Consider the following 15,256-nt stretch of genomic DNA (forward strand, 5'->3'; position numbering starts at 1 on the left):
TAATTTGCATAACCCCTGTGAGTTACCCCCATTTTAAGTGGGTCTTAATCATAATCATCTGTTGATTAATACCTAAACCTACCCCCTACCTGTGTTTCATTGTAACATGTCAATTTTTTTTTTTAAGTTCTCCTGTGTCCCTGTGACATTGGTATCATGCAGTGTCTGGCTGTGTAAAGTCCTATCTTTTCATCCTTATGCTGATGTTCACATCCATGGTCACTATGTATGTCCAGGAAATATTGACCTCTATTTCCTCCAGTGAATAAAGGTGATAGATCCTTCAAAGCATTAATCCCTTCTTTAGTCAATTCTATGTCTTCCATTCATGTCTCTCTGAAGAGGAAGGCAGCATATGACATGTTCAGCACCCATAGACTGAACAGAGAATCATTGCACAGAGATTGATAAACTTTTTCTGAAATATATAAGCCTTTATGGACCACAGGACCTCTGTGGTCTCTGTTGTAACTCCTCATCTCTGCTGTTGAAGAGCAAAAGCAACCACTGAGTATGTAAACTAATATGTGATTGTGTTCCTATAAAATTTGCCTAGGGACACTGAAATATTTTTTAAGGATTATTTATGCTTATAGAACTGGGGTACAGGCCAGAGGTGTGGTGGGTGAGAGGATTCATCAGAGATTGAATGGGGAACAGAACAGGCAGATTGACAAAGTACACTGCTGAGTGGAGTAGCAGGTGGGTCAGGAGAGGTCTGCCACACCATGTGGGTCAGCTCCCTGGCCAGGGATCGAACACGTGCTGCAGTGGCTTCAGAGAGTTTCGTTAATACGAGCCACCGGGCCACTGAAATTTTAATTTCACAAAGTAATTATATGAAATTAAACAGTAGTCAAATAAATAGTAGTAGTAAAAATTAAATTTTTCTAACAATAAAATAAAATGTAAAAATAGCTGGTGACCTGGATTTGGCCCACTGGCCACACTTAAGTTAAACCTTTTCTTAAACATAAAGAAGAAAAACATTTCAGGGATTAAAGAGGTTAGAGAGGCCCTCCCTGGTGGCGCAGCAGGTTAAAGTGCAGCACTGAGAAGCTAAAGTCACTTCTGCATGAGTTCGATTCCCGCCTGCCCCGGAGGTGACCACATGGCGTGGCAGACCTCTTCTGACCTGCCCGCTGCTCCCCTCAGCAGTGTACTTCGTCTATCTGCCTGTTCTGTTGCCCACTCTGTCTCTGGTGAAGCCTCTCACCACCCCTGAGCCTCTGGCCTGTACCCCAGTTCTGTATGCACAAATAAATAAATCTTAAAAAAAAAAAAAAAAAAAAAAAGAGGATAGAGAGAGTTGTTTCTCTCCCAGCACAATATTGTTACAAGACTGGATAGTGGAGGAAGAATCTCCTAACTCTCAAGATTGGGAGTTGTTGAAATCTTCATGTTGAGAAAATTGAAGGAAAGAGACCTAGTAAATGTATGCCTACATATTTATCTTCAGATTTTATTTCCTGAGAACTTGCCTGTATATATTTCACTTTACCTCCTCTAAGCAGACTTTCCAAGTAGCTCTCTCTCCCATTCAAATATGGTTAGATAAATAAATGCTGACTCCAGTGCTCAAGAAATAGAAATTGTAAGTTAGGACACATAAAAATTATTTTCAAGTAATGGGAAAATTGGGGCATTGAAGAAATCCTTAGCTATGTGTCATAAGTTCAAAGTTAAAATGTGCTACTATCACATGGGAATATGTTCCTGCCAATTATAATAAATTATTTAAGTGCAAAACTTCTTAGTTCATCTAATTTTATCAGGGCTGTTAACAAGAGAGTATGTTCTTTCACAATGTAAGTTTAGGAATATAAATAATTTTCTAGCCTTCAAAAAGGTGCATTCAAGGTTCTCACAGGCTACTGACCCTAGGCCTGTCCATCACTGACAGTATAGAATAGTGTGGCACAAAGATTCCTGAACATTTGAGAGGACAGGTAAATAGAAGTTAGAAATTGTCAGCTTCCTACCTGAGGTGGTCATTGGACAGTCTGGTTTCTCTGCAGATTTTATTAAACCCTCTGATCCATGACCTTTGGATTGGTCTTTCTTTTCATCATAGCCACCCTAGTTGTGTGACCTCAGGGAATCCATTTCCCCCCTTTTTTTTTTACTTCAGACTTGCACATTTAAAACATTAAGACTTTGAACTAGGTAGGTGTTCTGCTGGTCTCTTCTTCCTGTGTTCACTAACTCTAACTCTGTCAAGAGTATAGTATCTGTCAGAGTAAAATCAGGAACAAAATCCTTGTGAACTCATTTGCTAATAGCAGTTCCCTGTTCCGGGACGTTTTGATAATGTAATATGCAAGCACTTGCATTAGATAAAGTTGCTTCAAAGGTAGATTTCAAATAAAGGTTATTATACTTTCTGACCAAAAGGGATTAAGTAAAGCTTACTGTGTTGGTTCTAGAGCAGGTGGCTAAAGTGTTGAAAAGTTCAACCTTGACCCTGTGGTCTCTAAAGATCTGTGTTGTCTGGGTTTTTTTCTGGAGACTTTGGTCAAACCATAGGGCGTACTGTGGTGGTTCGTATTTCTAATCCTCTTCTAAAGAGATTGATCCCATTTTGGAAAACAGTGTTCTAAAATTGCTCACTCCAGCTTCTCTGTGCTTCCTTGAAACCATTAAGTTAAACCATTAACTTAAACCATGTGTGTGGCTTTTATTTATAGAGTCCAGAGATAATGGGAATTCTGTACCCCTAATGAAAACCACTTTCATGCTTCTCTTGGTGACTTCCCTGTGGACTATTCAAGATTCATCTTCTTGGCACTTTGGTAGAGAAGCCTGTGTAATGAAGACATGAGTCAAACTGCTCAGCAAGAGAGTCAGGGTATAATAGTCCATGTGGATGAGGTTTCCACAGACCTTGAGTTAAGGACTTTAAAATTAAAAAAAAAAAAAAAGTGGAATGGCAGGTGATTCATACTGGTCCTGTGTTATTGGCCCTGCCAGGACCCCAGCTGCATCCAAGGCTTGGTAAAAAGTGACTCTAGTCTGACTTGGTATCTTTCTTCAGGTTAGATGTCTCTGTTGCCTTTTTACAAGGAGCTTAAGTTTTCAAAAGTATAGGGTGGTAATTAAGAACATAGACTTTGGAGCCAGAATTGGGCAAGTTTCTTAATCTCTCTGTTCATAATTAGTAATGATTAAATGTATAAAGATATTTTGAAGGCCTTAGAACAATGTCTGACAAATAGAAAGCATGTTATGTTTGATAGTAGTTATCACTATTACTGTGGGTATAAATGGGAGAAAGTTAGAGATTGGTTAAACTTCTAGCACCAGATGACTTTAGCATATCAAACACTCATTGAAAAATTGAGCTCCTATGGAAGCACTTCTTAGAAACCTTGAACTTAAGAATTACTTTTCTTCCCATCATAGCCATACAGAACCTTTGGCAACATTCTGCAACAAGCTCCTTAATCCCTGTCTTACATGCAGTAGGGGAGCTGTGTTTTCCTTCTGTCGTGGGTTTGGCCTGGATTTTCAGCAGGTTAGGTCTGCACACAACTTTTGAATCCATTTTTATGGCTTTGAGTAGGCAGTAGTTGGGTGGTGTTTTATTAATACTGCCAGAATCTACATGCATGGCCACACAAATCCTATATCAGACAGCTCCGGGGCCTGCCATTTCACTTTACACCTAAATACTATTTTGTACATACTCAAATCTAAGATATCTTAAAAATTCAGGTCAACCGAAAGGATGTGGGGTTAGGTTGATAATGTGGGCAGACGCCTCTTAAATAGGAGCGCCTTTCTACCTTGGTGACCTCAGAAGGAAAAACTATACTGTCCTTTATTAGCTGTAGTATTAGCAAGTACCTAATCACACAGTAATATGATTCTAGTAAACCAAATGTAGTTTTTTAATGAGTTATGGTTTGGTTTGTGACTGTAAATGAAGAGGAGACATCCCATCTTTAAAAGTTGCTTTTCAGTAGAGATGTAGTTTGTTATTGAAAAATTTCTTAGAATTGAAAGAAGAGCGCTTTACCTCCAATAAAAACAAAAATCCCAGTGGAATGAATTGCTATCTGAAATTCTATATTCAGATTTTTTTCATTCATTTCTGTGTCATGTATTTTCTATACATACTTAGGAGAAAAGGATGTGTTTGCTTTACTAATCATTTACCCAGAAGAGTGAATGAATGCAATGCAAATGTCGACAAAAGAAAGATATCCTGGGGAGTATAGAGAGGACTGGCTTGCAGGCAACAGCTTACACAGCCTCTCCATGTAGGTAGAAAGCCCCAGTAGAGAGAGAGGTGGTGATACCCTGAATGCAAATACTGATAATACAAAAGTTGGCAAATTCACAATTTTAGTTCCAGGCTTTTTATTTACAATTAGTCAGAAACTCACAGACTGATTACAAATGTTTTCTTAAGACTTCTATATGCATAGGTCATTCTTAGAAATTAAGTAAAAACTGTCCCTCTTCTTTGGGAAAAAAAACACAAAACATAATTGATGTTGGATTTTTAAGGGGGGGGGGACGGTTGGTAGCAAAGCTGCCACCTTGTCTGCCCACTGTACACAATCAATAAAATGTCTCTGGGGCAAAATATGTCACTGTCTTTAAAATGTTACTAAGGGGTCCTCCCTGGTGGTGTAAAGGTTAAGTTTCAGTGCTCTCATGCTATTGCTGCTGTGGCTGATTTTAATCCCTGAGCAGGGAGGTGACCCCTCACCTGCTACTCCCCTCAGCAGGTTATTTCAGTAGCTCTCCCTGTTCTGCTCCCCACTCTGTCTCTGATGAATCCTCTTCTCTCCCCCGCTTCCCCACTACTGGCCTATACCCCAGCTTTTTTTTTTTTATATGCATAAGTAAATAAATCTTAAAAAAAAAAAAAAAACTTTAGGGGGCCCTCCCTGGTGGCACAGCAGGTTAAAGCACAGCACTAAGAAGCTAAAACCACTTCAAGCATGAGTTCAATCCCACCTGCCCCGGAGGTGATCCACGTGGCACGGCAGACCTCTCCTGACCCACCCACTGCTCCCCTCAGCAGTGTACTTCTTCTTAGTCTGCCTGTTCTGCTCCCTGTTCTATCTCTGGTGAATCCTCTCACCACTCCTGCATCTCTAGCCTGTACCTCAGCTCTGTATGCATAAATAAACAAATCTTTAAAAAAGAAATTTAGGTTTATTTTATGCTGAATTTATTACTAGGTTGAAACTTTTTGTCAGCTACCCCCCCCCCAACCTCCTGAATTTTTTCTGTGCAGCCTCCTTTTCTGGATTGGAAAGAATTTGCTCCTTTTCAATCAGAATCCTCCCAGTGTGGCAGGAAAAGCAGAAACTAAGTCAATCAGGAGCCCTATAAGTCTAGGAACCACCTTGCAAGATATATTCACCTATATGTGCTCAAGCACCAGCAATTTATGTCAGAGTCCTCAAGTTCATCATTAATTGCTATATTTTAAAGCAGTCAGCACTCATTTTCAGTTTCAAAATCTGCACCTAGCCCTGCTGTTTTTCCCAGGCACCACTCTCAACTCCAGCATTGTAATGACAGTATGATACACTTTGCTTCAGGTGACATCTTTGAGAGGCATAGTTATCTTCTCAGATTCATATAGCCAACATAGCCTGGGTGGTTTCACTGGTATTCTTAAAGTGATCAGGAAGATTTTGATCTATCTAATTTTGTGAGTTATTCTTTGTCAAATAAATAACAAACCATTTTTAGAGACATTCTCAAGTCAGTTAAAGGAAGAAAAAGCTATCTCCTGTCTATTTAGCTAGAAAAATAAGAAATTTACTTTGAAACAAATTTTAGTAAATTACCAGGTTGCTCTTTGGCATTTTTCAAATTAGAATTTTCAGATCTTGATCTAGCGTAGTTCAATGCAAAGCTATATTACTTCTGGCACCTCCTTGGAGCCCCTCATCTTCCACCACAAGACTTGTGCTATGTTGCACAATTGTTGCACCAATTGTTGTATATGTACTCAAGAAAACACTAAGTTTCTAAAGCTAGTGATATCATTTAGCTTATTTCTTTTCTCATTTCAGAAAGTAGATGTCACCAGCAGAGCTGTGATGGAGATAATGACTAAAACAATTGAATACCTTCAGCCCAATCCAGGTAAGAGACCACTTTATATATTCAGGGTGTCCCTCCAGGTAACTTCTAGTTTCTCTTTAGATGTCTAGGTTTGCTGTGCTTCTACTCCTTCAGTCCCTGTTCTGGAGGTTCAGTGACTTTATGTGTAGCACATTACTGTGATGGGAAGATTTTAACACTTGAAGTAACTAGAAAATTCTCTGATTATTTTATCTGGCTATAATGTATTTAAATAGTAGGCTTGCGGGGGTAGCTTGGTTGGCACTAATATCAGGTTAGCTGCAAGCTGTTATTGATGCAACTTTCATTTGTAAGGCATGGAAAAAATTAGGATACATTTTGGATAAGAGTGTAATTCCTTCTAGTGTAAAAAGTAGGAAGTAGAATAGTTTTGTGAAATACAGAGTTTCTGTTCAGACAGATATGTTTGACATCTTTGGAGGGTTTGTCTTCATTCTAATTCCTTAACAATCACATGGTAGCTCAACAAGTGTTTCTAATAACTGTAGGAAGAAATAATAGAGATAATGGAGCTATGTATCTTTTGAAGAGAAACTGGCAGAACTGGGGCAATCTACATAGGCACAAAATTTAATAGAGCAAAAGAACCAACCTCGTAGATCCTCTCATGTCTCTGCCTGTATGGCAGTTCCTAACTGAGAAATACAGAGCCTTGCAGCCTAGCTGAGGGTGTTTATGTGAGATGTACAAATAGTTGCAAAACTTCTTATTCTAGAGACTATTCTCTTTGGGAGTTTCAGGTTGGGGTTGCAGTGTCTTTGATGGATCAAGGGAATGCCCAGGCAATGGTGACAGCCCCAGTCTGCTTGGATACTGAGCATTAGTGGGCCGCAGATATAACAAGGAAAAGTGTGGAATGATGTGCTGTTTTGAAAATACACACAATTTATGTGATAATACTCTCAATTTTTTTTCTTTTTAAAATACATCATAAATTCCTTGAGGAAGGAAAATTGCAGGTATAAATAAGCCATAGAAACCAGGGATTCCTCATAACCAAATTGTTAACAGATTAGGTGAAGAATAGCAAAAAGTCAGGTTTCTCGTTTTTACCCAGACTCATCTTCTTGACCTTTATAATTCCATAGAAATACAAAGATCTCCTAGTATTTACAACTATAATGGGCCTAGCTCTGAAAGAAACTGCTCACTGTGCCTCACCAAAAGAAATTAGCGTATGGGAGCCAGACATTTCTGTCTTTATCTTTGCACAGAATTTTGTGCTGCACTATTATTTCCACATGAATTGTGAGATAACTCATTGAAGGACTAAGAGAGGTGAACATGAATTGTGAGATAACTCGTTGTAGGGCTAAGGTATATGAAAAGAGGATTATATATTATTTATTGAACATTACTGCACTTTTGTATGTGCTATCTTTATATATAGTCTCATTTCTAAAAGTAACCATTTTTCCTGATTGAACAATTCATAGCATAGAAAAGGGACTGAAAATCCATTGTAACACTAATTCTGAGAGCCATAAGTGTTTAGAATAATGGAACTCTGTCCTGTTGTAGGTGGGATAGCACATTGATAACAGGAAGAAGCCTGTGTAGAGATGAAGGCAGAGGTTAGAATTATTCTGCCACAAACCAAGGAATTTGAGGGACTACCAGAAGCTGGAAGAGAAAAAGAATAATGCTCTCATGGAGCCTTCAGAAGGAACTAACCCTGCTGATACTTTGATTTCAGGCTTTTGACCACTTGAACTATAAGAGAATACATTTCTGTTGTTTAAGACACCCAGTGTGGTAATTTATGGCCACCCTAGAAAACTAATACATAGGCTAACTTCATTTTTTTTTTAAAGATTCATTTATTTGTGCGTACAGAACTGGGGTACAGGCCAGAGGCTCAGGGGCAGTGAGAGGCTTCACCAGAGACAGAGCGGGGAACAGAACAGGCAGATCGACGAAGTACACTGCTGAGGGGAGCAGCAGGCGGGTCAGGAGAGGTCTGCCACGCCATGTGGTCACCTCCGGGGCAGGCGGGAATCGAACTCATTCGGAAGCGGCTTTAGCTTCTCAGTGCTGTGCTTTAACCCGATGTGCCATCAGGGAGGGCCACTAACTTCATTTTATACAGGTTCGAACAAGGACCAGAGAATTTAAGAAATGTTCTTAAAGTTAACATGTCTAGAAGGGAGCAAAGTGAGGGTTGGACTGCAGGTCTGCCTGCCACCTAAGCCCTTGACTTTCTGTTGTGTAGTTATCTTTGAGAAGACTAGGTTCAGCTTTATTCAGGGACAGAGCCTCCTCACTTTCAGAGTGGTATAACACAAATTCAGAATGAAAACACATTGTGGGGTTGAGAAACAGTTTTACTTTAATAAAAAATATTGAAAGATGATGTAATTGGGAAGATTTGAATTTTTTTAATGATGGATTTTAGTAGAATGCTAAATGTGCTAGCAGGCTTCCAGTATATTGCTGTTATGGCTATTTGAAAATTAAATGGACATCTGCTACCCAGGAGAACAATTAAGGACATCACCAGGCAATCCCAGGTTGGTTTCAAATCACATACAAGTATCACTCAGAAGAATCCCAAACAAAACAAAATTTCATAACCATTTTAAGGAATTCAGAAAACATGCATTTAATTGGTTTAGTTCTTCTATGGATGTCTTGAATTGGGACCAGACTCTGGCTAGCAAGCTCCTGAAGGTGGCTACGCAACTACACTTGTTCAGAACCCGTGTGTCATTGAGTTGAGGGTGTGAGAGTCTTGCAAACACCCAGTTCCCTTGTCCTTGGGCCCAGAGCAGAAGGGATATTACCAAACGCCAGCAGTTTGCTGAACACTTGGATCACTCAGCCTCTCAGTGACTACAGAAGGTGGCTCAACCAAGATGCAGTGCTATAAGCTTACTCTGCTTTCCTTGGTGACACCTGCACATTTACTGTAGTTATATAATAGGTGTGTTTTTGTTTGCCTCCCCTGTAAATACTGCTACATCCTCAACCCCATTCTAGCAGCCAGTGACACCTGCATATTCCAATAAATGAGATGTGAATTACAGCTGACTGTCAGTGTCTTATGTGATACAACTGCTTTAATATAAGGGAGAGAGAGAAAAAAAAAAAAAAACCCTACACCATCAGCTTAGCACGTGTGGCAAGCATTTATCAGATGCATTAACCTTTGTGTAAAGATCAGTTTTAGTTGCAGTGGGGGTAGAAACAAAACCAAGATTGGACATTTGACCTCTGGGATCTCACAGACTAAGAGTATGTCCTCTTAGGAGAGTGGCCCAGAGGACTTCATGGCTAATTTCTTTTGGAAATTCCAGCTAACTCATGAGATGAGGAAGGGTGAATGGGGTCACAGTCACAGGTGTGCCTTGTGAAGAAAGACTTTTAGGAACTTGGAATATGGAGCTATAAATTATTTCAATTTGAAATGTGAAATTACTCTGACTAAAACAGCATAAACCAGGACAAATTTCTAAACTGCTTATATAAAAAATTATTTGGACATAAGAATTACTGAGCATAAATTCCATTCTGCTGATTGTGGGCTAATATACTATCTAAGATTTAATGGTCACTAGTGGAGATATTTTGGGGAGGGGGGTAAAGCAGTAAATCAGCATTGTCCAATAGAACTTAAGATTCAAGCCACATGTACTGTTTTGAATTATCTAGTGGCCACAATAAAAATGTAAAAAGAAAGCTGACTAACTTTACTGTACTATTTAACCCAATACATCCAAAATATTAACCAATTAAAGAATATTGAGGAATTTTACATTTTGTTCTGGTGCTGTTTTGAAATTCAGTGTGTATTTCATTTCAAAGCCCATTTTAGCTAGGAATAGCTACATTCCAAATGTTCAGATGCCCCATGGCAGTGGTTCCCATAATAGACTTTGTAGAACAAGAGAGTTTGACATTCACTATAACCTCAATTATGATTTTTTTTATTTATTAAAAAGTTTATTTTTACATCATTTTGCACATCAATTATGATTTTTAAGCTTGATGGTTAACTTCTTGGATTAGGTATGTTGGTGGTTGTTTTACTCACTAGAAAAATGAACTTTTGGTTTTAAGAGTGAACTGTTTAAATTTGTTTGTATAATCTTCTGTGAGTCTGCTTTGTGATGCTGTAGTGAAACGCTTCCTCTTAAATAGAATAACAGGCTGAGCTGTATTCCCTTCCCAGCTTTAGCTTACTAGTCACGGCAGAGGATTTTCAGTTTGCACTGAAGAGTTATTCACCCTGATGTCATAACTATGCAAAATTCAATGATGTGTAGGTAATTAAGCAGTTGAACAAGGAAAACACTGTACAGTGAGGGTTGGTTCTCTATGGAAAGGCTTTTCCCTTGAATGCCTGCATGGTTCGTTTTTCTCCAGTATGCTAAAGATGTGGGTATTAAACTGGAGTAATTAGATGTCTATTCAGAATATTTTAATAATAATTTAAAATCTCGTTTGTGGAATTTTGCCTGTAGGAGCAACAGTAGCTGTATTGATTTTAAATTGCTTCATTAATAATCCCTGCAAAGATACTGCATTAAAATTTTTAGACTTTCCGATAAGCTGCCCTCTTAATTATCTCTTTCCAAAGATGAATGAATATAGTGACTATAAGATTTTTGGTCACAATAAGACTGAAAATCAATATATTTGACATTCATGTATTCAGATCTCTGACTCTACAACATACTGAATTTGTGCTGTTTGCTGGAATGCAGGACCTGACTTGTGTTCATCTTCATGTCCTCCAGGACATTTAGCATTGTGCCTGATGATATATATAGATAGATGTATATCTATCTATATATAGGTGTATAGGTGTATAGATGAATATATCTTTCCTTCACTGAAAGAAAATGGCATATGTACCGAGCTCATAGCTGGAGTTTTTAGTTTTCAAAATCCTGACGCTCCAAAATTATCAAAATACAAAAAACATAGATTATAAAAATAATTCTTGAGAAAAAATTTGCTAAACTTCAATGGAATAGGGTATTTGTCTGATCAGATGGTATTATTCATGTAATATATGAAGGGTTTCCTATTTTTACTATATTTTGGGGAAACGTATTGAAAATTAAAGGATTGCTAATGTATTTGAGACCCCATATTTAATTCAGAGTTTTAAGTCAACTAGAAATGGTGAATCAATGATCTTGTTGCTGTCTTTAAAGACTGCTAAAGCCAGACCTTATTTAAAATGTAATTAACCACAACAGAGATACTACAGATTTAAAAAATATCACATATATGGAAAAGTATGCTAATATGATCTAATTTTAATAACCTTGAGCTACTAATACACTACCTGCATCTGGTGGTCTGTTTACTGTCCAAATCCATTCTCCCCCTTATTCACTGGGCTGCAGCCTCCCTGACCTTTTAGTTTCTCCTGTGCTTCAAGCTCTATCCCACATTAAGACTTTGCATTGGGCTTTTCCCTTTGCCTGTATGTCTAGCCTGCCAATTATTTGACCCCTGACTTCTTACTCAACCTGCCTGTGCCAGCTTAAATATCATCTACTCTGACAGGTATCCCATGGGCCACCTGACTAACCATATCCACTCTGGTGTGGATTTTCATGACATCTTCACTAAGTCCCCTCCAAAAGCCTTTCCTTTGGTTTCCTATTTAGAATAAATTTGAAAGTCTTCATCATGGGCTATAGGGTCCAGTCACTTGAATTCATTTCTACATTCCCAGCAGTGACTCCCTCCCTCTGAACCAGTACCTCCCATTTCTCCCTCTTCTGTCCCTCACATCAGCACCCTTTTACCCTTTTACTGAATTATCTCACCCCTCCACCCCCCCGGTCTTTTCAGAGTCTTCACTAAGGTCTCTGCTCAAGTGTCACTTTATTTATGTATCATTCCTAATAAGCTTGTCAAAAACATCACTCCTCATCACCTTCCTCTACATTCTTTCTCTATTTTAGTTTTCTTCATGGCACTCACCATTACTTAAACTTATTAAAGGCTTATTTGTCACTTTGTGACTTGTCACTGCCACCATAATGCCAGCGTAGGGTTGTTAATAGAGTGCAGTCACACAGCCCTTTTCTTGTAGTTTATGCCAATATTTACTTTTCTGTGTTTATATTTGTTTAATATCCTGCCTTCCCCTATTTGTACTCTCCTTTTTACAATCTTCACATTGCAGCCAGCTCATGCCTTTAGAGATGCAAGTCATATCTTATCACTTCTCTGCTTATTACTCTCTAGTGTTTCCCATGAAGCTGATAATATACTTACTTTCTGATTATAAGACCCTGCATGATTTGGCTCTCACGCTCCTCCTGAGACCAGGTTGACCTCTGTAATGGCTTCTTTCTAATCCTCAGCACACTCATTTGTTCTTGCCTCTGGGTCTTTCCACAGGAAGTTCCCCAGCCTGGAACATTTTCCTCTGGCTCCTGTTATGGCTTCTTCTCATTATTTCACTGCCTTATATGGTTCTTCCTTGGCCATCCTATTTGAAATAATGTCTCTTCACTCCTTCTTGTATCCCTTTCTGTGATTTTGTCAATGTTTGAAATTATCCCTTTTAAGTAATCTGCTAATCACCCTCCCCCCATTTTCTCTCCAGAATGTTGTTTCCACAACTGTGGCAACTTTGTCTTGTTTACTATCATTAATATACAAGCAGTGCTCTTGATACACATTTATTGAATGAATGCTCTCTCTATCCCCCAATGCGTTGTAAACTATCAAAGACAAGAACAAGTCTGTTTTGTTTATGTATAGCCAGTACCTAATTAGTAGGTGCTAATTTGCTGAATAAAGGAATCAAATTGCTTTAAGCATAGTTAAACTTCATCTATAGGAATAGCTAACAATTCAGGTAGAGTGAGCCTTGCAGACTTGAAGAGGTCATAATAAGAGCTGTTACTCTGCCTATGTAATTTCTACTTGGTGCCATGTACAATTGATACATTTTTTTTAAAATAATAGTTTATTTTTACATCATTTTGTGCCTTTTTCTATTTCAGTTATGATCCCCATGGGCTTCCCATCACCAAATCGCCCATGTGCCATCACCATAGTCCAGTGCATTTCCACCCTCACCACCACCACCGTTTTTGATCCCATTCCCCATTCCACCACTGTAAAAATGTCTCTGGTATAGTTGTTCACTACTATTATTATTTTCTCTCCTGGTATTTCATACTCTTGCTATGAGTAAAGCCATCTGGCATTTTTCCTTTTCTTTCTGGCTTATTTCTCTAAGCATGATCTTTTCTAGCTCTGTCCATGTTGCTGCAAAAGGCATGTGTTTATTTATTTATTTATTTATTTATTTTGGGTTGCTGAGTAATATTCCATTGTGTATATGTACCACACCTTTTAACTCCAGTCATCCTACTTTTGGACATTTGGGTTGTTTCTATATCTTTCCTATTGTAAATAAAGCAGCAGTAAACACGGGGGTGGAGATGTCTTCTTGAATCAGTGTTTTGGTGTCTTGTGGTTAGATACTTAGGAGTGGGATAGCTGGGTCATATGGAAGCTCTATTTTTAGCAGTTTGAGAAACCTCCAAACAGTTTTCCATAGTGGTTGTACTAGTTTGCATTCCCACCAGCAGTGCAGGAGAGTTCCTTTTTCTCCACATCCTCACCAACATTTGTTGTTGCTAGTTGTTTGAAGATGTGCCATTCTCACTGGGGTGAGGTGGTATCTCATTGTGGTTTTAATTTGCATCTCCCTTATACAAGTGATGTTGAACATTTTTTCATATACCTGTTCGACATCTGTATTTCCACTTTGGAGAAGTGTCTTTTCAGCTCTCCTGCCCATTTTCTGATTGAGTTGTTTATTTTTTGTTTAGTTTCATCAGTTCTTTGTATATCTTTGTGATCAATCCTGTATCACTAGTTTTGTGTGAGAAAATTTTTTCCCAATCAGTGGGATGTCTATTTGTTTTTGTTTTTTTTTTTTTGTAATGTCTGTTTTGCTGTACAGAAGCTCTTTAACTTGATGTAGTCCTGTCTATTTATCCTTGTCTTCACTATCATTGCATTGGGTGCTGTATCTTCAAAGATGTGAGTGAAGTGTATGTCATGTACTGTTTAGCCCATCTTTGCTTCCAGATACTTTATGGTTTCCATTCTTATGTCTAGGTCTTTAATCCACTTTTAGTTGATACAGTTAATACATTTTACAAATGCTATGGGGCAGTTGTGAACATGCCCCATAGCATTTTATTTTTGTATTTGTATTGTAGTTCACTGGGCTGAAACTATTGCCAAACCATCCATACTTACCCATATAGATAAAAGTTGATTCTATTTTCAATTAGAAAACTCAAGCTTCAAGAGGGATTAAATAATTTTTGCAATGTCATGCAATAAAAGAAAAATAATTCATATTCAAGTATGACTCTCCAGAGTCCTTTTTATTTTCATTTTCATATGCTATACAATATGAAGACACCTTCAGTCATGGTATGTGTGGGGAATACACTCTGGAATGACCCTTAGTGAATGTTTGTATAAACAGTCCCTTCCCTTTGAATGTAAGTAGAGTTTGTTATTTGCTGCTAATATATAGGCTATAATAAAGGTGTTGGGATTAACCACTCACCACTACCTGGATCAGGTTACATTATATGGAAGAGTTGATGGGATGTCACTCCCATAGTCATGTTACATTGTATAAAACTGGTCTACTCAGGGCTCTCCCTGGTGGCACAGTAGATTAAGGCACCGCATTATGAAGCTCTCCAAAGCCACTGCAGCACAAGTTCAAACCCCGCCCCCCGACCCCAGGGAACTGACCCACATGGCATGGTAGACTTCCCCTGACCCACCCACTGCTCCCCTCAACAGTGTATTTCAGTACATCTGCCTGTTCTGCTTCCCACTTTGTCTCTGGTGAATCTTCTCACCCACCACATCTCTGGCCTGTACCTCAGTTCTGTAGGCATAAATAAATAAATCTTAAAAAAACAAACAAATGGCCCTCCCTGGTGGCGCCTCCCTGGTGGCGCAGCGGGTTAAAGCACTACACTGAGAAGCTAAAGCCACTTCCACATGAGTTCGATTCCCGCCTGTCCCAGAGGAGACCACATGGTGCAGCAGACCTCTCCTGACCCGCCCACTGCTCCCCTCAGCAGTGTACTTCTTTGCTCTGCCTGTTCTGCTCTCCACTCTCTCT

At 38.8% G+C, this 15,256-nt stretch overlaps 1 protein-coding gene across 1 annotated transcript in view; it reads left to right on the forward strand.

Moving 5' to 3' along the window:
* The window catches only part of SH3GL2 (SH3-domain GRB2-like 2), a 176,267-nt gene that overhangs the window by 139,510 nt on the left and 21,501 nt on the right, over window positions 1–15,256 (forward strand). Inside the window, exon 3 of the mRNA XM_004677680.2 lies at window positions 6,042–6,114. Coding sequence (XP_004677737.1) covers window positions 6,042–6,114 — 73 coding nt within the window. The remainder of the gene's footprint in view (window positions 1–6,041; window positions 6,115–15,256) is intronic.

Source organism: Condylura cristata, unplaced genomic scaffold, assembly GCF_000260355.1.
Source record: "Condylura cristata isolate star-nosed mole 26May11 unplaced genomic scaffold, ConCri1.0 scaffold00006, whole genome shotgun sequence".
NCBI classification, from domain to species: Eukaryota; Metazoa; Chordata; class Mammalia; order Eulipotyphla; family Talpidae; genus Condylura; species Condylura cristata.